Source organism: Passer montanus, unplaced genomic scaffold (assembly GCF_014805655.1).
Source record: "Passer montanus isolate IOZ18808 unplaced genomic scaffold, ASM1480565v1 scaffold1, whole genome shotgun sequence".
Taxonomy (NCBI): Eukaryota; Metazoa; Chordata; class Aves; order Passeriformes; family Passeridae; genus Passer; species Passer montanus.
Window position 1 is genome coordinate 9,260,477 of NW_024356504.1, and position 25,932 is coordinate 9,286,408.

The 25,932-nt window shown below is 35.6% G+C and overlaps 1 protein-coding gene across 6 annotated transcripts in view; it reads right to left on the reverse strand.

The window, feature by feature from the left end:
• The window catches only part of UBR3 (ubiquitin protein ligase E3 component n-recognin 3), a 104,374-nt gene that overhangs the window by 50,855 nt on the left and 27,587 nt on the right, over positions 1-25,932 (reverse strand). For 4 of the 6 annotated variants that reach the window (XM_039703198.1, XM_039703117.1, XM_039703443.1 and 1 more), the window contains 17 exons: positions 22,600-22,779; positions 21,733-21,866; positions 19,440-19,526; positions 18,767-18,832; positions 18,589-18,678; positions 16,706-16,834; positions 16,556-16,608; positions 15,806-15,939; positions 15,189-15,274; positions 13,670-13,811; positions 10,498-10,594; positions 9,927-10,068; positions 7,539-7,643; positions 6,510-6,683; positions 6,262-6,291; positions 4,407-4,867; positions 590-678 (listed from right to left, as the gene is read on the reverse strand). In XM_039703198.1, coding sequence (XP_039559132.1) covers positions 590-678; positions 4,407-4,867; positions 6,262-6,291; positions 6,510-6,683; positions 7,539-7,643; positions 9,927-10,068; positions 10,498-10,594; positions 13,670-13,811; positions 15,189-15,274; positions 15,806-15,939; positions 16,556-16,608; positions 16,706-16,834; positions 18,589-18,678; positions 18,767-18,832; positions 19,440-19,526; positions 21,733-21,866; positions 22,600-22,779 — 2,199 coding nt within the window. The remainder of the gene's footprint in view (positions 1-589; positions 679-4,406; positions 4,868-6,261; positions 6,292-6,509; positions 6,684-7,538; positions 7,644-9,926; positions 10,069-10,497; positions 10,595-13,669; positions 13,812-15,188; positions 15,275-15,805; positions 15,940-16,555; positions 16,609-16,705; positions 16,835-18,588; positions 18,679-18,766; positions 18,833-19,439; positions 19,527-21,732; positions 21,867-22,599; positions 22,780-25,932) is intronic. The other 2 variants (XM_039703355.1, XM_039703283.1) reach the window with 1 other exon arrangement.

Consider the following 25,932-nt stretch of genomic DNA (forward strand, 5'->3'; position numbering starts at 1 on the left):
AACTCACCCTCAAGAAAAACAAGGCCTGATTGTGTGTAAAGACAGTATTTGAAATAGAATATGTTATCACTTATAGCAACTGAGGTGATCTGAAAATTATGTTTTCCTTAGATCTATAGACACATTTAAAAGCTAAAATTTTCACCATATGAATCTTTGAGGCTCTATGGAGAAATAATCTTAAATTTTATTACTAGAGATTAAAGAAAAATACAATCTTAAAAAGACAAGCTAATTTGGGGACAATTTTATAGTAAAGGTAAATACTTTAAAACATATCACACATTTAATAATTTCATGTACTGTATATTAACAAAAACTAGGAATAAATTTATGTCCTACAGATTTAATCTATTCTTTAGCAATTACGTATTCAGTAATATCTGTCCTACAAACAAAGTTAAGCTCCCTAAGAAGTGTAAAGTTAACAAGTGGATACAAAAGTAGAATCTGATGGGAGAGTTTCCTGTTTGGTTAGATGGTTGGGGTTTTTTTGTGTGCATCTTTGTTTTTTAAACTGAGTAGAAACCTTAATATTAACATGTGGGAAAAGAAATAAAAACAAGCAGACAACCACACAAAAACTTACCAACATCCATGGCAGTTTCCATGAAGCTTTTCTGCCTCGAGGCAAATTCGGCCAACAGTTTCTGTTGCCTTTCTCTAGCCTTCTGTCGTCTACGTGAAAGAAGGGGGAAAAATAAAAAATAAACTTACATAATGGAGCAAAAAAACCCTTGAAATGTCAAGCTGATTACAATTACCTCCTTAAACAGTATCATTCCAAATTAAGTTTGATATAAAGGAATAATTATCAAGCCTAAAAAAGGAGTCTTTTGCTTTTCTAAAGCAGAGTTTTTAAAGAAATTAATGTTACTTTCTTTTGAGCCTGAAAAGACAGAATAAAATCCTGTCCTAAAACACTCTTCAAAGGTGATCACCACAGGATATTTTAACAGATTAGGCCATAACATCAGAAGAAAAAGAACTCAGTATCTTAATCTCGGAACTTTTTTTATCTGTTACACATGAGAAGAAAACCAGAGAGCAATGTCATTTGTACAAAAATGAGTACTTCAATGAGAAATCAACTTCTAAAAGTTAATAACAATAATAGTAAAAGCCTACTTCACTCCTGCTTGATATCAAGCTTGATGGCACGGGAAAAAATTATGAATAATTTATTTTCCAGCTAAGCCTCCTCACAGTGGTTCCTTCTCCCCCACTTCCACCCAAAATACTGGCTTTTATTCTGGGATTTAAAGAACCGTGAGATTGCATCCAGATTAAAGCCCTTATCTCCCTGAGGCCAAGCTGACTTCACTAACTTTTCCCCATTGTTTGTCACAGCTCTGGATTTATAAATGGAAAACACCAGAGACTTACTCTTGTCTATCCTTCCATTTAAACTGTTTCAGTGACCTGTACAAGGCTGCATGATCAGTTTTATAACTCCCTATATAAATATATACTGCAGTGGGTAGAGGAATATTGATGGGCGTAAAATGATAAAGAAAATAGACATTAATTTTCCTTTCTTTGACATGAGTTTATAAATAGAGGAAATGGGAGAATGGAAGTGAGAAAACCAAACAAAAGCCCTGTACCACAGCTGCTCACTACACAGAAAATGTCCTCAGCTGAGGGGGTTTACACGGCACCTCCCCAGTGCAGCTACAGAATTTCTATCATAACTACAAATTCTGTGCATCAGAGATGATCCAGATAACTAACATGGGGTTTAAAAACATCACGTGGGATGGGTAAGTCCTCTGAAGTCTCAAGCACTCTGTGATTATCAGTGTCCTGGCACAGGAGCTGGCATGCACAGGCCCAAAGCAGCTCATATAGGGCAACCTGTCATCCTGAGGTGACTGTCAGTCAAAGCTTCTAATTTGTTTTCTTAAAGGCACCTGAAAGACCCAAATATCTCTGTCCTTTGTCTGCTACATTTTATAGTCACCATTTCTCAAAATAACTTCTATTTACATCACTAAGATTCATTATTCTGAGGATCAGACCAGAGCATTCATTAGACTTGATTTTATTTATTTCTCCCTGGAAATTTCTCAACACCTCAACTAAAAGCAGAGTGACTGTAAATAGATGCATTTAATACAAAGACATAAACAAACTCTGACAGATTCAGTACAGCTCAGTAATTTTCCATGATGGCCCATGGGAATATGACACTGCAATTGAAAAAATACTGCAAGCAGCTAAGCTTGTTTCTAGTCCTGTATTTCAGTTTCTATGGCAACAATCCATTGCCTGAGTGATGCCATTATATGTTGAAGCTAAAAAAGGTGATTGCTTAACGTTCACAGTCTGCTCAGTCTTCACTGACACAAAACTGGAATTGGGGGGAAAATTGAAACAATTGAAACAGTAAAAATTGCAGTCTGGCTTTATGAACATTGTCACTCCATGGGTTTAGTAATTTCAGTTATCACAATGTCCTTCAATAAACTTCATGGGTTGACCAATACCATTATAGATTTGAGAAGAATATAATAATCACTCAGAACAACAAAACATGGGAAACATTCATTTTTACCATTGCTTTAGCCCCTAAACATGACTGAAAATTTATTGGGCCTCCCACAGATCCTTAAAAATATCACATCTTTTTATAGAGGAAACTGATTAACCTTACCCTTTACTACATGAAAAGTTACTTGTTTCATCCATACCCCTGCTTTCCTTGTACATAAATCTAGCACTACTGAGTTCCATATTCATGATTAGGTACCCAAGATGTATCTGTGTTTTATCTAAAGCAGCTATTCATTCTGGCTCTTTCTGATTAGCAATTTTACATGCTAAACCTTGACTATTTCTCTCTATTACAAGCAATGTTGAAAATTAAACTATTAAATAAACACTAGTAAGACAAAAATAATTTTCCTTTGTACAGTACGTAGCATGCAAATATATTAAATCTATTTGCCATATTCTCATGTGTTATTTTCCACTACAGTGTAGGCCTTGGACATATCAGAGAGATTTTAATGAAAAATGTATTTTCAAACAAATAAAATAGCAGAAAAATAAAAGTAATCCAGAAACCAACTGAGTCAGAGGACTGCACTTTTCTACTCAAATTTCTAGAACTGTAACTACATATTCTGGTTACAGAAACGCTTCAAAATACTGGATGAACAAGTACTCAATTGTCTTCTTGTCCACTCCAGCCTGTGCTCTCTACTTCAACTGCTGTGGTAAGTACTCTGATCTGAATTCCCTACTTTGTATACTCTAACCTTCTAACACTATGCACTGTCCACTTCCTTCAAATCCCGTGTTCCAGCCTTTTGCACCAGCCAAGTGTCACTCTCTTCCCACTCCAGCCAATTCTTTGCAGCTGAGTCTGACATCCCGCAAATGTCAATCTCTGTCTCTCATACCCTCCAGACATTTGCATTCCTATTCCACATTCTTCTTTTCCTACCAGCTCTCAAGACCCCATTCTTCCCTGCTGAGATTTTCTCTAAATTCTGTGTTTTATCATTTACTACTCTTCTCTGAGTATTTTTGTCCTGACAACGCAGTTCTTCCTAACTTCATAACATGCCCACTTGCCAGCATGAGCCTTGCCACATAAACTGATCACGTGTCCCAGCATCTTCTCTATTTTCCACTGGTACACTGACCACAAGGTTTCTCCTTCCATCCCAGTTTGAACACCACCCCTTTTATTTCTATCTTTCACCTCTATCAGCTCTAGTTGCCATCCCCTAGCTGATTCCTCTTCCATAGGACTCTCAGGCCAACAAAACATTTGCTGAAAGCCCACAAGAAGCAGGGTCTCTACATTCAGTTTCAATACTGCCAGTATTCTGGGGACATTCAGGACTCATCTCTCAAAATAAACTCAAAACTGTCCAAACTTTAAAAAAAACCCCAAAATTCAGCCCTAAACAGATATCTGGCACAGGAGTTTTCAGGCAACATGGGTCAGAGAAGCAAAAAAATAGGTAGAATTATTAAGCCCATAAATAGTAAACAAAACCCCAAACAATCATGGTGTGATGTGTGCATGTGAATGAACACACAATACAAATAAAAACTCTAATTACCTTCAGGTTAAGCCACAAAAGCTAACACAATCTTAATTCTACACCTTAGTATGTATGAGTTTTATAAAACAAAGTGTGAGCATGTATATCACATAAAAGAATTATTTGAATTATTTAAATTTTCTAATTTAAAGATTTAAAATAGCAAGGTACAGATTCTTCCTCACTACCCATGTAAATCATGGATAATCAAATCAGATAAAGAGAACTGTAGAATTAAGACTTATTATTTTAGTATGTAATTAATACAAAACCCTAAAGATCAAGCAATAGATGCACAACACACACTGTCCTTCAACTGCTCCTTTATCTTATTATTACGGTTACCTTTCTTCTTTATCCAAAGTTTTCTTCTCTGCAGAACTAATCTTTTTTGGTGGTACAGGAGGCGTCACCTTCCTGCATATCTCTTCAATTATACGTTTATTCAATCTGCTCTGTACAGCAGCTTTCAGTAAAATTCTTTCTACTGCCGTCATTCCATCTCCATGAGCGTATCTCGGAATTTCTGGGTGGATTAAAACATCCACATCATCCAGCCATGGGGGATAGTAAGAGTTTTGTTTTCCTGAGAGTTTGTGATGCAATTTAATCAGCAAAGACAGGATGCTTTCCTTGACTTCTAGAATGGCTGTGGTTAACTGTGGAGTTGCACCAGGTGCTGACCATTTCATTGATGTTTTGGGCCGAACCACCTGATTTGCCTCGCTGGTGTTCCGATTGATGATCTCCTGAAATTTCTTTCTGCGTTCTGCGACCAAACTGAACACTTGAGCTGTCCCTGAGTTCTTGGGAAAAAAATTATCATGATTAATTTGCAAAACTACAAGTATAAACAACACACATTTCTAAAACTACAGAAAATATTTGAAGCTAGGAAGAAAATCATGAAACTTAAAGATTCTTCTCCACTCCCAAAATCTATTGAAAATTAGGGTAGCAAAATTCTAAACCTGCATATTGTATTTTTGTAAGAGTCTGTTACATACAACTGCATAAAAAGCCAAGTACCAAAGGAAAATATCCATACTGAAACAACTAACAATTGGTTTTACTCTAGTCTAACTTAACAATTGTGTTATCCAGGTAATATTTCCTTGTTTTTTCCAGAATAGTAATAACTTCAGTATCTTTATACCATTTAAATGCCTGAGCACTGTTACACAATGTAACTCATTACATCACACAGGTGAATACGGGTGAGCCCACACATCCCCATGAACATTGTGCATTTTATCTGGATTTATCAGGTAAGATCCAGAAGCCACACACCCCTGTTTGCCAGCAGAACTTGCTATCCAGGGCATGTGAGCATGAATGCAGCTACATTAATGACAGAGCCCATTTAGATCTATCTTACACTATTGCTTGCAGTATCAAATTAAGGATACATATACTAAATCCACAGCAGAAAGGCATTTCTTCAAGGTTTTGAACATAAAATTCAGCACACTAACATCTTACCCTCTCCTCCTCAGAAGGCTGGGCAATTAACAAATATCAAATATAAAAATGGAATTTTGACTATCATCTCACCTACCTTCTTTATGTTTTAATCTATTGCATGCCATCTCCCTACTTTAGGTTTTGTCTATTTTTCTGACATTAACATGCAAAAGAACTATATAGTGTATTTTGCTACATTTGGCACACAGTAATCTGAAGTGCTGCATACAATAGATACAAAAGCAACACTGACACAGAGATCGTATCATCTACTGGCTATAAATCTTTCAGGATCCCACCATTTACATATTCCTTTGTTTTCACAACCACAACAACAAATTACTATTAATCACTTCAAAAACACTTTCAATATAAGGTTAAACTTACCTAGACTCAAGAAAGCTAAGACTATTCTACATTATTCAATGTTAGTAGTATCTCGGCAAGATCAAACAGGCCTAAACACAAAGCTCAAGCAGTAAGGTATCAATGGCATTCTATGTTTGATAGGAAGTTTTTATTTCCAAATACATATTAAAAATGTAAAGGCGTTTTATTGCTTAAAAGTCTACCACCTAGGATTACCATCCAGAACATGAAAAAAGCACGAGCCCTTGCAAGATGAATTAAAAGGAAATTCAGGAAAATTAGAAGGTTCCACTGAACGTTAAGGTGAGCACAATTAAAGCATGTTGCTAGTTAATTGCTTAGGAGAACAAACTGCACACAGATCTACCTCTCTCTGGAGGCTCTTCCGCCTTGAACTCTGGTAGATTGAGGACAAAAAAAGTCATTAAATACATCATTTGGAAGGAGGCATCATTGGAAATAACTTCTATTTCTGCTATCAGTAGATATAGGAAAAATAACTGAAGGAAAAAATATCCTAAGAATTAATAAAAACAGTAAAAAAAACTAACAAAAATGCCAACAAAGGCAGTGACTTAAACTAAGCTAGAGAATCTGGTATTTGTATCTACTTACTTGTGATGAAGCTAAACCATCAGAACTTGTACTTGCAGGTGGTTCTCTCTTCACCTCAGGAGCAGTTTCTGGTACTCTCACTCGGACATAGTTAATGAAGTGACGCATGTTAGAAACCAAATTACTACCTGGAAACCAACTATCATGGCAACGCTCTTGTCCACCTGCAGATTCCTAAAACAATGAAGAAAATGGTGATATACTTTCTCTTATTAAATTTCTCACATTAAATAATTGGTGCTGCTTTTGTAACTGTATTACAGAGGCCATAATATCTCCATGAGATAGGAACAGCATGTTGAACATTATATACTTCAACAAAGCTAATATACCTTTTAAACATTTTGATAATTGATGTGAGTCCCATGAGGACCACAGGGATAATAAATACATAGGTCTAAGTATTTTATTTGAATATAATCAAATGCAGCCATTGGTGCTAGCTGGCAGAAGTAAAAGGAACTCTAGAAAGGAATCTTCATGTGTACAATATAAAAAAATCACAACTATACAGAAGAAAATCTCTGGGAAAAAATGTGGCAAATTCTTAGTCAAAAACAGGGCTGATCAGATAAAAAACTATGGTAATAAAAGAGAATCTGGAATCACAAAAATAATGGCTCTTTATATTCAAATATCATTAAAAGTAGAATTAAAATTCTGACTTATTCACAGATTTTTGAAGATACAGATCTGTAGCAATAAAATGTTCTGTGATAAGAGTTTCAGGTGAAAATTTAGAGATTTATAGACTTAATGATTTAATTTTTTTGCACAATTTGTAGTACTAATTTACACAGTGGTAAAGATCTAATCAATCTGTGTTGTCAGACATATACAGAAACTGCTGAAAAACATAACAAGATACCATAGTCTTCCCCACAACAGGATGTTTTTATTAGTTGTTCCCCATATAAGTTAATAAAGATGCTTTATTCTAACTACTATGGTAAAACCTAATTTTAAAGAATACTGAATCATTAAAAAATAACTTTGTATTTTTAAGAAAATGATGGCATTTATTCTTACCTCTTCATCTGATTCTTGTTCAGGAGAATTTTCCAACCCCAGCTCAATCAAATATAAAACCATGCAAAGCACATGCTCTGATAAGTTCTGATGATCCATTAATATCTAGGTAGGAAAAGAGACACATCATAGAAGATTAAGGCTTCAGTACTTTTAAATTTAAGAAGAGGTGTTTTGGATAATATATTTTGGACTCTTCAGTTCTTGTGGATTTTTTTTTGTTTTAAATTTGATTAAAAATTATTTTGAGATTTAGAAAAAACCTAGCCTTTGAGCATCACCACAAAAGCAAAATTTGATTTTATGTCTTTCCAGTCAAACATATTTGTACCTTAAAGCTATTACTAGTTCAAGCTGCAATTTACTTTAACACCAGAGTGACAGGTACAGCTGCACAGACACCACTGCTGCCAATTACATGCAAAAAACTGTTCCTCAGCCTTCCCTCCCCTTTTCATGTGATCAATCACCAAAGGCCTCACGAGGTCCTAGTCCTGTCAGTGATGCTGGTTAACTGGGAGTACCACAAAGGTTAACATCAATTTAGTTCATAACCACCTTCACATAATCTTTTTTAGCTACAAATAATGAACGATCTTATCTTTAAATTAATAAATGCCCATATCTTTCTTCTAACACAGCTTTCAATGCATTGAGAGGAAGAACCAGTACTGCTAAAGCTAAATCCAGGACAACTTCTCTCTTGAGAATAGTCTGAACTAAAGGAAAGAAAATGGCAAAAAAATGCAAGTTACCAAAAAAGTGGGTGAGAAAAATACGTTTAAAATTACCAAAATACGTTTAAAGTTACCAAAAAAGTGGGTGAGAAAATACATTTAAAATTTCATTGTAGACAGGCTACTATACAAATTAGTATTTTTAGAGTGTAGCCTAGTAAAGTTTTAAATATGACTTGGTTTTGAATGGATGAATTTTCTAAGTAGATAAAGCCATTAGAAACATCAGAGAGACAAAGTTCTTAAAAATAATATTGTTTTACAATAGTTTTTCTAAGAAGTGACTGAGGAGCTGATTTAATCAACAAATCTGAGATGATAAGAGGTTATTTAATTTAAAAGAGGACTTAGTATTAGTATTCTGTTAATAGGAAGAGCACGTGTAATTGTAGCAGTTGGAATCAAAAGTCATACTGACCAATACTTCTGAAAAGTAACATCACCAAATATAGTTTACTTCTCTTCCATAAAAGCCAAGAGATATAGTAAAGGCTGTAATGAATTGGCAAAATTTCACAAAGAGAGCGGGCATTATTTAAGCCGACCTACAAAACCAACCACTATGTATTTTCCACCATCCATAAATCTGGTGGGAAAGTATTCAGTATTCCAGCTAAAACAGCAACCCAGTAATGGCTAATATTCTCAAGATTTAAGCCCTTGAAGGTTCTTAATGCATTATGAGAAAAAGTGGCCAAAGACACCCAAGCAAGACAGTAAAAGATTATGCATTCCTTCCCTATAGTCTCCATTTTTATTCCATGTCAAAACATTATTTGATCTTCTATGTAGTCCCAAGCTCTCCTTTCCTTCACAAGCCTTCCTGCAGTACAACAGATATTTTCTATTCAACAAATTAAATAAAAATTAAAGAAATTTAAAATTAAATTTAACAGTGAAACAGAATATGAGTTTTAGGTAAACTGGGAGACCTTTGATGAGCACAAAAGTCTGCCCAGGAAAAAAGCTACTCAAAGCAATTTTTACAGTTCCTCATCTGCTTCTGCAGCACACTGCTTTGAAAACACTTTCTAAGTACAGATTCAAGGTCCATTTTCTGATGAATGGACTCTTCAAAAAGGATGTGCTTCTCTCAGCAAACTATCAAAGATAAAACCAAACATAACTTAAAGGCACCAATTAACCCTGAAAAACAGTTGTTATAACATTATCAAGAGCCAGAATGTATTTGGGAAATGATGTTAGAAACAACTGCAGTTATGAGACTTATTTGACACTGAGGGTTTAAAGCCATTAAAGTTGTGTACTTTTAACAGTCACTGCTGATGCCTTAAAACTCTGCAACAGGAGCCAGAGGAACACCACTCTTGCCACTGTGCTCCCTGAAACCACCACGGAAGAACAATGTGAATGGCAACTCTGATGGTTAATACAGTTCCTCAAAGTAGAACAGGATCTTTCAGCCACTTGGGTACTGACTTAGTGCATGTGTATATGAAGCAATCATTCATGAATAATCAAAGTGGTAGGAAAAAACTTGTACTAGACTTGAAAAATAAAATCAAAACCAAAAATATTATAAAAATGGAACCCGATTACTCCAAATAAACTTTAAAGAATCATGCTTCTAAGAACTTCTGCAGAAAATGTGGAAGTGAGCCAATGCACTTAATGCAAATCATGCCTGTACCTTGTAAAGAAGTGTGAAGAGCACAATGTGCAGAGTTTTACAGTGCAAAAGTTTTATGAGACCTCTGTAACTTGGGTGTAGTGGTGTTCTCTTCTTGTAAGGAGGCCATGGGTTTCCAGGGAATTTGCCACTTTGCTTCAAGCTGTTGAAACAAATGTTAAATGTTGAAATCACTGATAAACTCTGCAATAATGCAGAAACCTGCCATTGCTATAGATAAACTTTGCTTTGTGTACCTAAGAGTAAACTAAATAAAAATAGATAAGACTACTTCAAGTAAGTTGTAAATGATTTTTAAACAATGTATTTGGTTAAGTATTTTATCTGTGATGACATTCACTACTTTGTCTGTGACCTGTGGTGTATTTTTAAACATTTATGTAAGAGTAACAGACTAAGACAACAAAAACTCTGATACTGCATGTAATTTTATAGACTATTTACTCAAGAACAAATCTGGGGCTTGAAAACACTGATAAAGTGATTAGCATTACCAGGCAGTGAAAACAAAAAAATCGTTGTGGAATGAGCAAGAGTATGATGTTGCATTTGTAAAAATGATCCAACTTACAATGCTGTGTATCTGTCCATTGCAGACTGCACATCTCTGCGGTAAACTGTTCGAAGTATTACCATGACAGGGTCAAATTCCTTATCCCAAACTTCAGCTGTTGTTTAAAAGCAATTACATGTTAACATTCTCTTTAAAGACCTTACCACTTATTTTAGATTCTCTCCTTAACTAGCTTTAATTATGTCAATTCTATTATATAATTTTTCCTGGCAAACTACAGCAATTTATAATAATTCTTACTAATAATACTTTCTATGGCAATAATTACCACTCTTATCAAACTAGAAAAATATTTTTTGCAAAATTTTGATTGGTTTCAAAAATTAAAAAATAACACTCTATTAAGCAACCCCCAAAATATCATTTCTGTATGCATCTTGTTTTGCTCTTTCTCATTTCCAAGTACATGTGAGAAAGGCTTGCATTATTTTTCACTTCGTACATGATAAGCACAAGTCTCTTGAAAGTAGGAGGTAAAGGCTAGGGAGTTGTTAGCAGGTGGATGATATTTTACCATTAAGTGTAGTGAACAAAACTGCTGCAACAACACAATTTCTTGTTCAGTATCAAAAATGGTCAAACTTTGTATCAAATGATATGTGTGATCAATCCTTTACAAATATGCCTTTGTTTTATACTAATGCATAGTATTATGCATTATTTCAGCATTAAAATCTTAGTTAAATCCATTTAATTTAGTAGCTCTAAAGTAACATCCAGAGTGGCTGTCCAGAGCAATGACAAACAGAAAAGTCTAAACAGTCTATAAAAATATCCCATTTGATAGCCTTTTTTTTTCTACTTACAAGTTAATAAAAAACAAAACTAAGTTCCAATCTAAAGCCAAATGAAGACATTAATTCTATGAATTGTTTTAAGTGTTAAGCTCTCATAACACAAAAAAATGAAGGCAAGATTCAATGACCCCAGAACGAGGAAGAAACCCAGTGGATACAGAATTTTAGCTCCACCAGCAGGTGTATCGTAACACAAGTGCTTACAACATTCTTCCAAGCTTCCACAGGCAGAAATAAGCTGCTTTACCACACTTCTGAGATTAATTTTCTCCAGGCAGGAAGACAAGTGTCTATACTCACACCCAGTCATCTATCCTCTATATATTAACCCCTGCTAACAGTTCTGCACACATCCTCACAGACTGCTGAGGGAGAACACCTAGTTCCCATTATGTATTAAATACAATCAAGTTTAGCTTGTGAAGGAAATGCACATTTTTTCTGAACAGAATTTAGTATTGCAGTCTGAAACACACACCAAGCTTGTTTGGGCTGCTAATGCTTAATGAGAAAAAAGGACTGAGTGAGCCATACAGTGAATATTGGAAATGCACATACAGCTCATCTTCAGCACACAAATCTACAGTGTGTAGAAAGAAGCTGGCTCTGGAAGTTGGTTTGGGTTGATTTTGTTTTTTTAAATGATGGTTAATGGAAGCAAAATCTAGGGATCTGTGAACATAAAGCAGATTCCACCCCCTCAAATTTAGGGAAACAAGGGATTAGAGGATTAAAGGGAATTGATCTGATCATGACTTGCTTTAACTATGACAGACCACAAACTACAATTCTTAAAAGCAAAGAGTTTGAGAACCTATATAAACTTACAGGGAACATGAACACTTAAGAGAGTAAAGAAAGCCATGCTGGCTTTTATTCCTGCAGAAGATTTTTCAGCTTTTATTACTTTAAGAAAAAGGTAATCTGTATAGTGTCATAAATCACTTCATTATTCAATGCTATAGGAGAGATACTTAAGACAGGTAAACTATTTATTCCAGAGGTAAACTAAGTTAAAAAAAATCCAACCAAACTATATACAAAAAACTCCAAACACTGTAATCTAGCATTAGATTTCCTAAATATGAAGTGCTATAATTAAAAACAGCATAATCCATCTCTTTTTTCCTTCACACTGTGTTATGAAAATGACCAGCATGTAATGAGCTCCAGAAACTGAACAGGACATAAGGAAATGTAGTTTATGTAACATTAAAATTAAGTTATTTTAGATACATGGGTGTTAAGCTGCCTAATTACACATCAAAGAACCAAGATGAATCAATTTCCAAAACTCTGGTTTTGCAAAATTATTTCATTAGTTGTTAATTTGTATAAAAGAGCATTATTGACACTTCAATCTACCAGTACAAAAACTGGCAAACAATTACAAGTTATTACAATAGCTACATTAACCACCACGCCCTCCCAAAAAAATCCATGAAACCAAATGGTTTCAAAACTGCCAGGCTCTAACCTTCCCAGTTCTCAAGGGAGGTATGTGGGGGAGGAAGGAGTTAATGTCTCTTCAGCTTTGCCATTAGCCTGAAGCACAACCAGAGCACATGGAGCATTTCACATTTCTACAGGCTTATCTGCTTAGTGACATGACACAGTAATGGAACACTGAGTTCTTAAATTATTTCTCTCTTTGATATACCAATGCTGTGTTGAGTCCAATTTAGATGACAAGCTGGTCGGGGAAAGAAACTTGTCATTTTTGCACTGTATGCACTGTAGAATTACAGAACAATATTCTGTAGTAAATCTAGCCTGAATTTTTTTTTAGGCCCTCACTACTGACAGCAAAAACTGTTACAGGATACTAATACAGCTAGGCAACATAAAATGAAGAATTATGTATCATGGTATCTTTAATAGTCAAAAGGTGGAGAAGTTCAAAGAAAGTATCTTTGACATTTCACTAGTGCAAACAGCTCTAAACTCTACTAAATATACACCACATTTATTTAAATCATACTAATAATAAAGTATGCAGATCAATAAAATACAAATAAGATAATTTTTCATTTCTATATTTTCTTTTGCTTTCTCAAGGTACCTGATTAGTATGAGAAGCTCATTTTCATTCTAGATCAAAATCAATTTATTTAAGACTACTGATTTTCTTTAGCAATGCTCTTAAATATCAGCAATGGGCAATAATGAAAAAGTCAAGTTTTGTGACGTTTTGGTGGCTGTGGTAGGTTTGGCTTTTTTGTGGGGAGGATGGGGGGCAGTTTTCAACACCAGGAGGTTGGGTTTGTTTTTTGGGTTTTTTAAGGAAAATAGCCCACTACAACACAACCAAACAAACTCTGGTTAGACATCTTAACAATGACTATGTTGCAAGAGAATACTGATTACCATACCTTTAGGTGTGTACATTCCTTGTTGCATGGAACCTCCAGGCTCAAAAACAGGGGCTTTAAAGTCAGCAACTGCTGACAGGACTGATTCAAAGCTTAAGCTTCCTGGAATAATGCCACTTTTAGGATTAGGATTTTCTGGAATGTAATGCTTACGATAAGGAAACCAAAGTTAATTTAGTTGCAGGACACACAATTTCCCTCCCCTCTCGATATTTTCCATCAGTCATTTCAGACCAGATCTCAGCAGTGCTCTGTGCTTACCACAAGAGGTCTGTATGCTCCAGCTGCTAGGAACAGTAACTGTTACTGAAGAGAATCTAAGCCTCCCAGTTAGGAGGTTAAACTTTTTTAAGTAAGACTTGCTACATATTTGGCTCAAGCTGTTAGAACTTAATAAGAATCAGAACCCACTGCCGGTAGTGTATATAAAGACAAGTGATTGTCTTTACTTACACTTTGTCTCTCTTCATAGGGAGAATATTTTGCATTTACATCCAAGTGCAGAAAAAGCAAGCAAACTGTTCAGGATCCATAAACACAATAAATAATTCTGAATCTTGGATTCCACAGTTCTCATTTTTGGTAGCAATACTTAACTGACCTACTAACGTTACCCTAAAACACAAGCAGCACTCAGAAATAAGTAAACTTCTGCTCAGTGATGAGTGATTGCTTATATAAATTATTCACTTATTTTACATAATTAAGTCATTCACCTAAGTGAATTGCTTTAAGTAATCACTTATTTTACATACTTGACTGAGTTACTAGAGCATATTATAATAATAATTCTTATTATGCGTTTGTTAGTCTCAATCTCATCCTTTCCCGTCTTTACATTCCTAATATTTTTGCTCACTGCCCATGCCTGGATTGCAAGCTCTTGTATGCAACCACAACAAGTATTTAATTTTACCTACACACAAGAGTGACAGCAGGAAAACCTTCATATTTATAGTCAGTTGTCCAGGTACATGAACCCTATGCCTGTGCAAAAGGACTTCGTTTGCTCTTCTCTCCCCATAACGCATGCACTTCACTCTAATGTCAATGCAACATGCAGGATTGCTACTATTTGCACTTTCAGCTACTGACAGCACAAGTCCATGTAAGGTAGACTGCCTTCTTTTCATATTGGCATGAACTTACCAAAAATCAAAGGCTCAAATCCACACAAATGTGATGATTTGCTAAACTCTCTACGTCATTGGAAAACACGTTTTACCTCATACCTAAAAGACTTCTAAAGACCAGTACAGCATTTTGTATCAAAACTAATTTAAACTATTAAAAAGTACTGTATTTATTGTAAGAAAAATCAAAATTGGAGCCTTTGCTAGTAACTATATACACTATATACTGTGTGTGTATATATATACATAAAAATATAGTAAGTATATACAAACACACCTTCACACAGTTTTTTTTAATTACGTAACCTAAAAACATGTTGTTCAAGTCTCACTACTATCCAGACACGTGTCATTCAGGCTCATTAGTGCATGTATTCCAAGGATATGAGATCCAATAATGAACTGTGTGTCCTGTCATTCATACACAGCTGGGCTACCATCTCTGCTCTGAGGATCTCATCATCTGTCATTCCTAGAACAATGAAATGTAAAAAGCTGTTAAAACAGCACAATTCTAAGACACACATTCAGTTTTCATTTGACATTAAAAGCATGTCAAACATGATACAAATTAATATTAAGTAATGACGCCATAAAAATACAGAGGGGAAAAAAAGGGGGAGTGTGCAAATATTATGAAAGGCACAATCGCAATCAGAAAATACCAGTATAAACTCAAATTGCTGTCTTTCTAGAAAAGATACAGAATCTTGATGTCATCACTTACACAAATCACCCACTTCCATTAAAGCCATTTTTCTCCATTTTATATATTATATCTATTTCTACTTCATTAGGGATTAAAATTCAGTAACTGGCAAAAATGAAATTGAAATTCAAAGATGAAACTAAAATTCAGTAACTGGTCAAGATGAAACTGACTATTGAATGTTTAAGTTATTATATGGTTAAACAGCTTTAAGGCACCAACTAAGTACTGAATATAAATGAAGGTGTAATAATGTTATTTACATACAGATATTCTTGAAGTAGTGACTCTTACCTAAATGTAAACGAAGACTTAACAAAAGGACCAAAAATGTTAAGGCTCCTTCCAGCATGGACCTTTCATGCTCTGAGTCCAGAACTGTATTTTGATGCTGTGAAGCCATCGTTAACAGATCTACCACTTTAAATCTACATAGCAAACAGGAAAGTCAGAAACAACAATTAAGCATTCTCCAACATTAAGCACCAATGTGAAATATAGTGATAAACTCAGGATTGCACTCACAACAACCTAAAATGAAATACAAAAGCCCAAATGAAAACCCAAAGTACAAACAAACATACATGAAAACCCTCATCTTTATAAATTTCAATTTTTATTTAACTATTGATGGAATGTGCTATAGTGATATTCTCTCCACATGAAAACACCTTTGATTTATCAACATATAAAAACTAATGCATATCAATTGGTGTTCAAATCCTGATTTTTTTTTTTCCAGAAAAGTAAACATTCCGTGTCTCTTACTACTTTTGCAGGACAGAATATCCTAGCATATGTACACGTATGAAACTTTAAAAAACCCTAAAGATGTTCAGAAACACGTATCTTCACTACTGCCCTGTAAATCAAAAGTCAATGCTGTTTAAAATCAAGAGATACCTCTTTCAGTAGAGTCCTTAGGTGTTAATTTTGTCTAAGGAGGGTTGTACCACTGAAGATATGTATCAGATATGCAATTTTTGTATTACACACTATAAGTTAGCACAACATTGAACAAGAGCATTCATCTTTTAGTCCTACCTTTCAAAAACAGATGAAATAAAATAATCTGGGTCCAGTCTAGAGGCACAGACCTGTAGAAAGAGAGTACATTGATTTTATTAAATTAATTCTATTCAATAGTTTGTAGATAAATAATACTGGTTTGGCTTCTCAGAAAACATAACTTACTTGCAGCAGATAAATGTCAGGATCAATCATTGAATTGCAGAAATGAGACTGCACGTAAGTCATGGCCTGTCCTTTAATTTGTAGACCATTTCTAACCCACATATTGCTGTGAATCTCAGAAAGACTTGCCTGTTCAGGGAACAAAAAAATTATAAACATTTCAGGGATGTTCAGCTACTCAGCTCAGTGTTACCAGATCATCAGTATATTATCACAGAAAAATAGAAATCACAGAATGGTTTGAATTGGAAGGGACCTTAAAGATTTCCAACCCTTATGCCATGGGCAAGGACACTTTCCAAGTGCTTAAAGCCAGGCTGTGTAAAGCCCTATGCACCCCAGTCTTGAGCACTTCCAGGAATGGAGTATCCTTGACTTTTCTGGGCAACCTGTTCCAGTGTCTCACCACCTTCACAGCAAAGAATGTCTTTGTGATATCTCATCTAAACTACTCTCTTTCAGCTTAAAGCCATTGCCCCTGGTCCTGTCACTACATGTCACTGTAAGACTACATGTCACTCTGGGGCTTTCTTGGAGAGTCATAGAATAGTTTTTGTGGGAAGGGACGTTTAAAGGTCATCTAGTCCAATCCCCCTACAATGATCAGAGGTATCTTCTACTAGGTCAGGTTGTTTAGAGTCCCATTCAATCTAACCTGGGATGCTCCCAGGGATGGGGCATCTACCACTTCCATGCACAACCTGCTTCAGTGTTGTACCACCCTCATAGCAAAAAAAGTACTACAGGTAATCTAAATCAACCCTACTTCATTTTAAACCCACTAACCTTGTTCTATTGCAACAGGCCCCACTAAAAAGTTTGCCCCCAGCTCTCTGGTAGGCCCTTGTCTCTAGAAGGCTACTCTAATGTTTCCCAGGAGCCTTCTCTTCTCCAGAGTGAACAACTCCAAATCTCTCAGTCTGTCAGAGGTGCCCCAGCCCTCTCATCATTTTATTCACTATCATTACACATATACATGCATACATAGTACAACTTCATAGACTTTTTTATACTAATTTACTTCTGGAGAGTAAGAGATAGAAAGAACCACTGCAAGTTTATGAATCAGATGCCACACATATGAGAGTATATTTCAAACAAAAGTAATCAAAGACAAATGACATCATTCATACATGTAGGTATTCCTTAAAATCTTGAAACTAACTCAAAATGAAGGTATTGTGGTACCAAAAGTCATTTTATTCACTATCACACATATACATGCATACATAGTACAACTTCATAGACTTTTTTATACTAATTTACTTCTGGAGAGTAAGAGATAGAAAGAACCACTGCAAGTTTATGAATCAGATGCCACACATATGAGAGTATATTTCAAACAAAAGTAATCAAAGACAAATGACATCATTCATACATGTAGGTATTCCTTAAAATCTTGAAACTAACTCAAAATGAAGGTATTGTGGTACCAAAATGAACCAAAAATTAAGGCTAAAAAGAGATTAAATCTAAAAGCGGTGATTACAAATACTACTCACTGCCACTTATGCACAATTAAGTCCAAATTTGCAAATAAAGTGTTGTGCATCCATTCTGGAACTCACTCTCAATTTAAAATACAAAACTTCCAGATTTAAGTTTCTTGTCAACCTGCACTCCATTCTGTTCACATTACAATTTTGTGTTTTCAGAGGATTGCTCCATCCTACCATATTCAAAGAGCTATAGTGAATACTATTATTATGTGCTTCTCAGAGTATAACTAATGCCACATTTTTAATTTTGCAAATAGGAAGGGAAAAAAAAGATGTTACCCTAACTACTTGGTATATTGTAGTTATTATTGTCATATATGGCTTATTTTTATATTCCACAGTTAACACATACTTCCTATTGTTAAGTTAAAATTCTGCCCATACCTGAATCTGAAGTGGGTGAATCATTAGTTTCATCAGCATCTCCTGATCTGGCAGGATAGTGTCCAGATCTAGTTCTTGACATTTAACAGCCTAGAAACAAAAGCAAGCATATGCTGTGTTGAATAATTACATTCAACAGGGAATTTCCATCTTCTGTGAAACTACAACATGTGCTTACCTTACTTAAAAACATGGCAAAGTAACGGTGCAGTGGCAAATGAAAAGTAACTTGGTTAGGTGCTGGCTGAAAGTAAAATAAAGGTATTTAATATAATATATTGAAAAAAACAAACATACAAGTATCTTTGGCACAACCACCTATATATCTTATACGTCTTCATTTGACAGACTTACCCTCCACTAACAGAGCAGTACTTCATTCCCCTGTCTTTCTGATTATTCATAAGTTTCCGAAACCTCAGACAGGGAGTTTCTCTCTTACTGAGTCTCCAGAAGCTAATGGCACTCTGAGTTGACTAAATATTGCTTGCCAAGTGGTAAAGCTGCTCCCCAATTGCCAAAGCAGAAGAAGACTTCTGTTTTGCCCCTACTTCTTTTGGCTCTTCATACAGCACAACAGTAGTGTATCCATAATACTGCTTTAAAACTCACAGCTTAAGCTTGCACCAGCAAATCTAAATCACTAAGACTACAGAAGAAAAAGGGTCCTAGGACATAACATTGTAAGTATTAAGTACAAACTCTAATTTCAGCAAGGCAATCCTTTTTTGATCACTAGCTTGAATAGTCACTTAAATTAAGGAGAGGGGGCTGGGTGTAGGACGTGTATCACCTTTTAAATTTAACCAGATTTTCACAGTGCTTTGCTTAAATTCACTAAGGATATTTACCTCATCTACAAAGTTGATAGCATCAAACCAGTCTTGAAGTGCTTCAAGGCAGTATCTGACAACATTGCGTGTGTATTCTTGTGTTTCCTGCAGTTAAGAGAAACCAGCACACTCTTATGAGCCAAAACAGTTTTAAGTGCCATTGTTTTCCTACTACAAGTAAATACAATTATTTCAAGAATATTTTTACAGTACACAGAAACACTGAAGTTGGAAAAGACCTCCAAGATCATTGACTGAACAATACGTTGTCAACTAAAGCACAGTACCAAGTGCCAGGTCCAGTTGTTTCTTGAACACTTTCAGGGATTGGGACTCCACTCCACTACTCCTGGATAGCCACTCCAATGCTTAACCACTCTTTCCACTAAGAAATTCTTGCTATTGCCCAACCTGAACCTCTTCTTGCTGCAGCTTGATATCATTTTCTCTTGTCCTGTTGCTGGTTACCTGTGAGAAGAGGCAAACTTGCACCTGGCTACACCGTCCTTACAAGGAGTTATAGAGAATGATAAGGTCACCCCTGAGCCTTCTCTTCTCTAGGCTAAACAACCCCAGTTCCCTCAGCCGCTCCTCATTGGACTCACTATCTAGGTGGTCCCAGTGCCTACTGTTGTTTAATTTATCCATTTACTTTTAGCCATAATTTAGAGCTGTAAGCATAAAAGAAAGTCTTTCTATGTAACCAAAAAGAATAGCTAATGGCCTACAAGCTCTATCTACTTAAAAGGTCCTTACGGCTGGCTAACGCAAGACACCCTAAATGATATGATACCACAGTACTGCATAGATTTCAATGGTAAGCAAACCTTGTCATGATTGTATGATATAGCTGTGTAACAATGCCAGAAAACTACACTATATTTCAGGTTAAATCATGTTTCAGGACTAGAGCTGTACATTGCCTTCCAGGAGAGGAGCAGTCATGTGCAAGACAAAAAAGCAGAAAAGAAGCTAAACCAAATTGTTCTGTGACCAGCAGAACTTACAAAGCCTCTGTTCTTAACAGATTTTCCCTTTAATCTTCACTTCCCCCTAAACACAGAGTCCAGACTTGCCTCACACTCTCAGGATATCCAATGACACACTTCTCATGCAAAAGGCAGCAGTGCTCAGGCCAGCCAAAAGTTGTGCAAGTGGCAACTATTTCAGTCAGGTGCCTTTTCACACAACAGCCATGCTCCCATCCTGTTGCTCCACACTCTATGAAGTACTGGCTCTGCTGGCTTTCCCTATCCTGTGAGACATGAGCTTCCAACCCACCAGGTTTCACTAAGTACAACAACTAAGCTAGGAAATTTCTTTAACATTTTCAGATTTACTGATAATGACCCAAAGGTTCACGTGGCTGAAGACATGACTGACAAGACAACTGGTGGAGGAGCATGGCCTTAAATAAAAGAACATCCCATCCCTAAGCAAAAATGAAAGGAACATTTCAAACAGCCAGAAGCTGTAATTCCGTTTTCAAAAACCAATATAGACTTATAAATCAACAAATTCACAATGTATCAGTGTAATTTACATCACAGAAAGACTTTTACAACTGTGTGATTCAAACTATTCTAAAATCACATGGACTGCTTGCGCAGTTTCTCAGTGTGCAGTTCAATCCAGTCTGTACTGTCTCACTGACACATAATTATCTTAATAAGCTAATTTCAAATACAAGTATTTATTTCACAGAAAAACAATAAAAAGTATTTTTTCATATGTTAAGTATTCCTAAAAGCTAATGGATTCTATTTTTGCCGTAACTTAATATAATTTACAGTCTAGCAAAAAGCAACAAGTCTTCGCTCTAGTTTGGAGACCATTTGACATCAGAACCCAAGAGTTTTCACCTCAAATTGATAGAAGCACAAAAATCCATGAATAACTCCATCTCCCATCATAATGAAGTGTCTATTCACAGACACAGCCAACATTAGAATCACATTAGGATGACTTATGTATCTCTGTTCCCACTGAACAAAGGCAGGATGACTCAGAGACATTTATCAAGTTCTTCATTAGATTAGAAGTTATTCCATATGTACAGTCGTATGAAATGACTGCACACACCCTGAACTTGTAGTCCCAGTATTGGAGACAACAAATTATTTACAAGCATGAATTCTACACTCATTATGCACAGAATCTGAGTTGACTGCAGTTTTATGTTATTTAAATAGAAAAAATACAGCCAGACCAAAGTATTTTCAAACACAAAAGACAGCTTTTTCAGGTTTGAGAATTCTAGAATAAGTCATGAATAAAACCAAGACTCATGACAGGGAAATGTTTGCCTTACCCTAACTTTGCAGTGTGACAGCAGACCCCACATTGGCTGTGCACAGGCTTCCAGCTCAGCAGCAAAGGCAGCATAGTATGTCTGTGATTCAAACTCCACGTGCTCGTTTAACTCCCGTTTATTTAAATTCATACCTTCAAAGATTTAAGCAGAGTTATACAACCCAAGATTTAATTAGGGCTAAATGGAATGCAGTCTTTTTAGTATTATGCATTTACACACCTCTAAAAACAACTCCACAAAGTGTAAGAATCTATTTCATCTAGTGGAAGAATATTTGATAAAACAAAGTTTGAACAGAAATATACCAGAAAAGAGAAAAGACTGGCTAATAACTGCAGTCCTTGCTGTTCAGGGAACATGAACTTCCACTATGAATGTTACTCAGTCAATTAGAACATATGAATGCTGGTCCTCTTTCTAAGCAAAACATTTATCAGCATTGAGATACACCACCTTAAAATATTATTTTTTATAATGAAAAAATTATATTTACAGCAACACTTACAAAAATCTCCAGATTTATGAGATTAATTTCCTGTATAATTAAATTTAGAACTTCACCAGTAAAACAGTTGGGTTTACAGTTGTGATCTGCACTTTAAGTACAGCCTCAGAATTCTTGCACCACAGATCTCAGTCGACTAAGTGTGATGTGACTGCTCTTCAACTACTTTACACAAGAAAAAGATCCATTAGATAATATTTGTAATCTGTTTTCTAGAATATACTGTTCTCTTCAAGAAATACAATCTTGGGGGAATACTACTAGATTAAATATATACATACAGCATTGTAGGGATTTTGCTACAGTGAACACTATCTGTCTTAATACCCTTGTATTAGTACTGATTGAAAGTCACATACCTTGAAAAAATGATACAAAATTCATCCATGTTACCAAAAGACCATGATCTTCCAAAAATTTCTTTGCCACACTTTGGTGTGAAAGTATGTTTATAAAATCACTAACTAGGGGCCAGTAAGTATTATTCTTCAGTAGTGCTTCCCCGCAATTCACCACAACATGTAAACTATTCTCTTCATCTAGATTTAAAAAAGAAAAAAACAAAACAAAAGGAGAAGAAAAATTTATTTCATTTATTAATAAAGTTACAAAAGGACGCAAAAATATCCATTAGGTTGTACTGTAATGCTGGGGTCAGACACACAGAGAAAACTGCAGAAAACTAAAATGGTTCTTTCATGGTACCTGAGGCTGTTTTTTCATCATGGACTGACCTACACAGATCCCATTTAGCAAGAGTCATCTAAACTTTGAACAGTAGCACAACCTCTGGAAAGTAGCACATTAGGAAAACTATCACAGCTATGGCTCTTCCAACACTTTTATTTATTAAAAAACCAAACAATACAACTCCTATTACAAACACCTGAATTCTACTTTGAATTTGACATAACCCCAGTGAGCAAGGTACCTTACAGTATTCAAGAAGAAATCTGGTGATCAAAACCTACACTGGCAAGTTGAGTCTGAAAAAGGCAGAGCAAAACATTTCCACTCTGAATTTGGGACAGAGAGAGGGGTTATGCAGCCTGTCCAAGACTAGGGCAGGAGAAGGCTCCTAGAAGAGGATAAGAAATGAAAGGCAGGGGGTGGATTTCTTTCCCTCCCACCCCAAATCACAGAAGTTCATCCTCTCCACCTGCCAAATAAATTTCTTTGTTTTCTCTTCATAAGAGGGAATCCTAGAAAGATCAGAAGGGAAACATAATTGGTTCTGGATTCACGATCCAAGTGAAACAACTTCCAGTACCCATGTCAGTTAATACCCTACTTCCACAGAAAGAAGAACAGAAAAAAAGACACTTATTAAGAGACTCCAGTCACTGGATGGTGAGGTAAAACTCTATGTAGAGTGGTTCTCTTTGGTCTGTCCAAGAACAGGGTAGCATCTCTGACTGAATCTGCTGAAGGATTTTGCAAAGGACCAACAATTACATCTATTCCCGTATAGATTAGACAAATGCAAAGTTACTTCAAACGGACACTGGCATTGCCTCTTATTCACAGTACTCCACAAGCCAGGGTTAATGCAAAGTCACTTTGAGATTTTCAAAGGATAAACCATTACCAAAATGTTTTCCTTGGGGCTATAAATAAAATCCTTTTCCCATATAAAGTTCATTAGGAGGAAAGTGCTGATAGAGAGGAAAAAATTCTCTAAGAACATATGGACATAAATCTCCTTAGGGAGCCAGTTTTATTACCTGCATCTCTGTTTCTACCCCTCATCCTTTCACACTAGGTGTGAGAGAGGTAAGCTGAGTTAGTAACACTTATAAAGTTGGTATCAACAGAGGCCAACTGTTTCATTAAAACAGTTTGTCCTGTACATTCTAAACAGCTGTCAGCTGTTCCAAAGACAGCTAGGTTCTGTGAGCAATGCAAATTAAATATGCTGTGACTCACACAAGTTCTGCTCCATGTTTTCCTTGCTCCTTTCAAACATGCTTTCTCTACCTATCCATTGGCTGGATTTGTAAATTTTGTCTCATTCAGACACCAAAAAATCTATTGCTTACAGTAGCTGCACAAACAAAATTCTTCTTAATTTATTTCACCAGCATAGACTTCTCACTATTTCCAGCATTATAAAAGATAACTTGAACTAAACCCAAGATACAAGCCCAAAGAACTGCAAAAGTAGGCCACTGAGAACATTAGAGGGCAAAACCACAATAACAAATTTCTTTTTTTTTTTTTTCTGTCCATTTACAGTATGCCCAACCCCTTATATATAAAGCAGTGAGGGGCAAATGTTGTGAAAACACTGAAAAGAACCAGACATATCCCAGAGGTGGACTTGGCAGTACTAGTTTACTGCTGGACTCAACAACAAACATAAAAGATTCTATAATGGTATCTTAGCTTAGAGAAATCACTGGTGCTGGGAAAAGAGTAATAGAACAGTAGAATAACTGCTCTTTTCTCACACATCTATCACAAATATATCTAACAATTTTTAGCTTACCAGCTCCAGTTTACATCCATTAATTACCAGGAAGATTCTTCAGAAAATGACTAATCATAGTCACAGCCTTTTTCTGCTGTACTGCAATTCTCATCCATTACAGAACCTTACCACCATGCTAGCAACATCCCATACTGACCAAAAAGTAACATTCAAGAAATGCTTAGAAATAGTTTTAAATTACTTTCCACCAATATGGCATTAATTTAGCAAAAATCACCTGATATACAAACTGCTAAATATTCAGCATTTTCTTTTTAATATTGTAAAGCAGTGTATGTAGGACAACAGAAAAAAAATTCATATTGAAGTGCTGCTGAATGAGGGCACTCCTGGTAGCTAGATGAGTGAGGATTTCCCATTTCTGCACAGTCATTTTGGTTTAAGCTATACATAGACTGGACTCTGAGACAAGGATACTTTGGGGAAAAAAAAATTCTATTTCATGCAGAAGTGATACTTATTTATCAGCAGCACTCAGCCCGTCTAGGGGCTATTTTCAGATTCAAACTAGGATGAAGAGGGCTATACATAGACTGGACTGTGAGACAAGGATACTTTGGGAAAGAAAAATTCTATTTCATGCAGAACTGATACTTATTTATCAGCAGCACTCAGCCTGTCTAGGGGCTATTTTCAGATTCAAACTAGGATGAAGACGGCTGAGAGGTCTCCAGTCTGCTAGGCACGTAAAAGTGTGAATGACAGAAGTCAGAAAGATTAATTGTGTCAGTTTCATATAAGGACAGGTAAAACAAGGAGGGTGAAAATAGAACAGCTGTTTTCACTAAAGAAGTTATGCAATCTACAATAGCTCAAATTCAAACTGCCACTTTATCAAACAAAAGATTGATCAAATTGCTATATTGACAAATTATTAAATTATTCTCCTCTAATTATATCAAGGCAATCACAAGTTTTAAAGATTAAAACCATTTTAAATACCACAAATAGCTTGTGAAATTCTTTGAAAATATTTTTTAAATTCATACAGGTCTCAATTTGTGTATATAACTTTTTCATTCAAATAGTTGCTTATGCACTTCACAGAACAAATTAAGTAGTAGCAAAGTAATAGCCTGCATTCTAAACCATGTAACATTCCTAAAAAAACCCATACAAATCAAAGGATAAAATATTAGTATCACTCCTGATAACTACCTTTGTATTTCCAGGGAATTTTGAGACTCATCCTCTACCATAT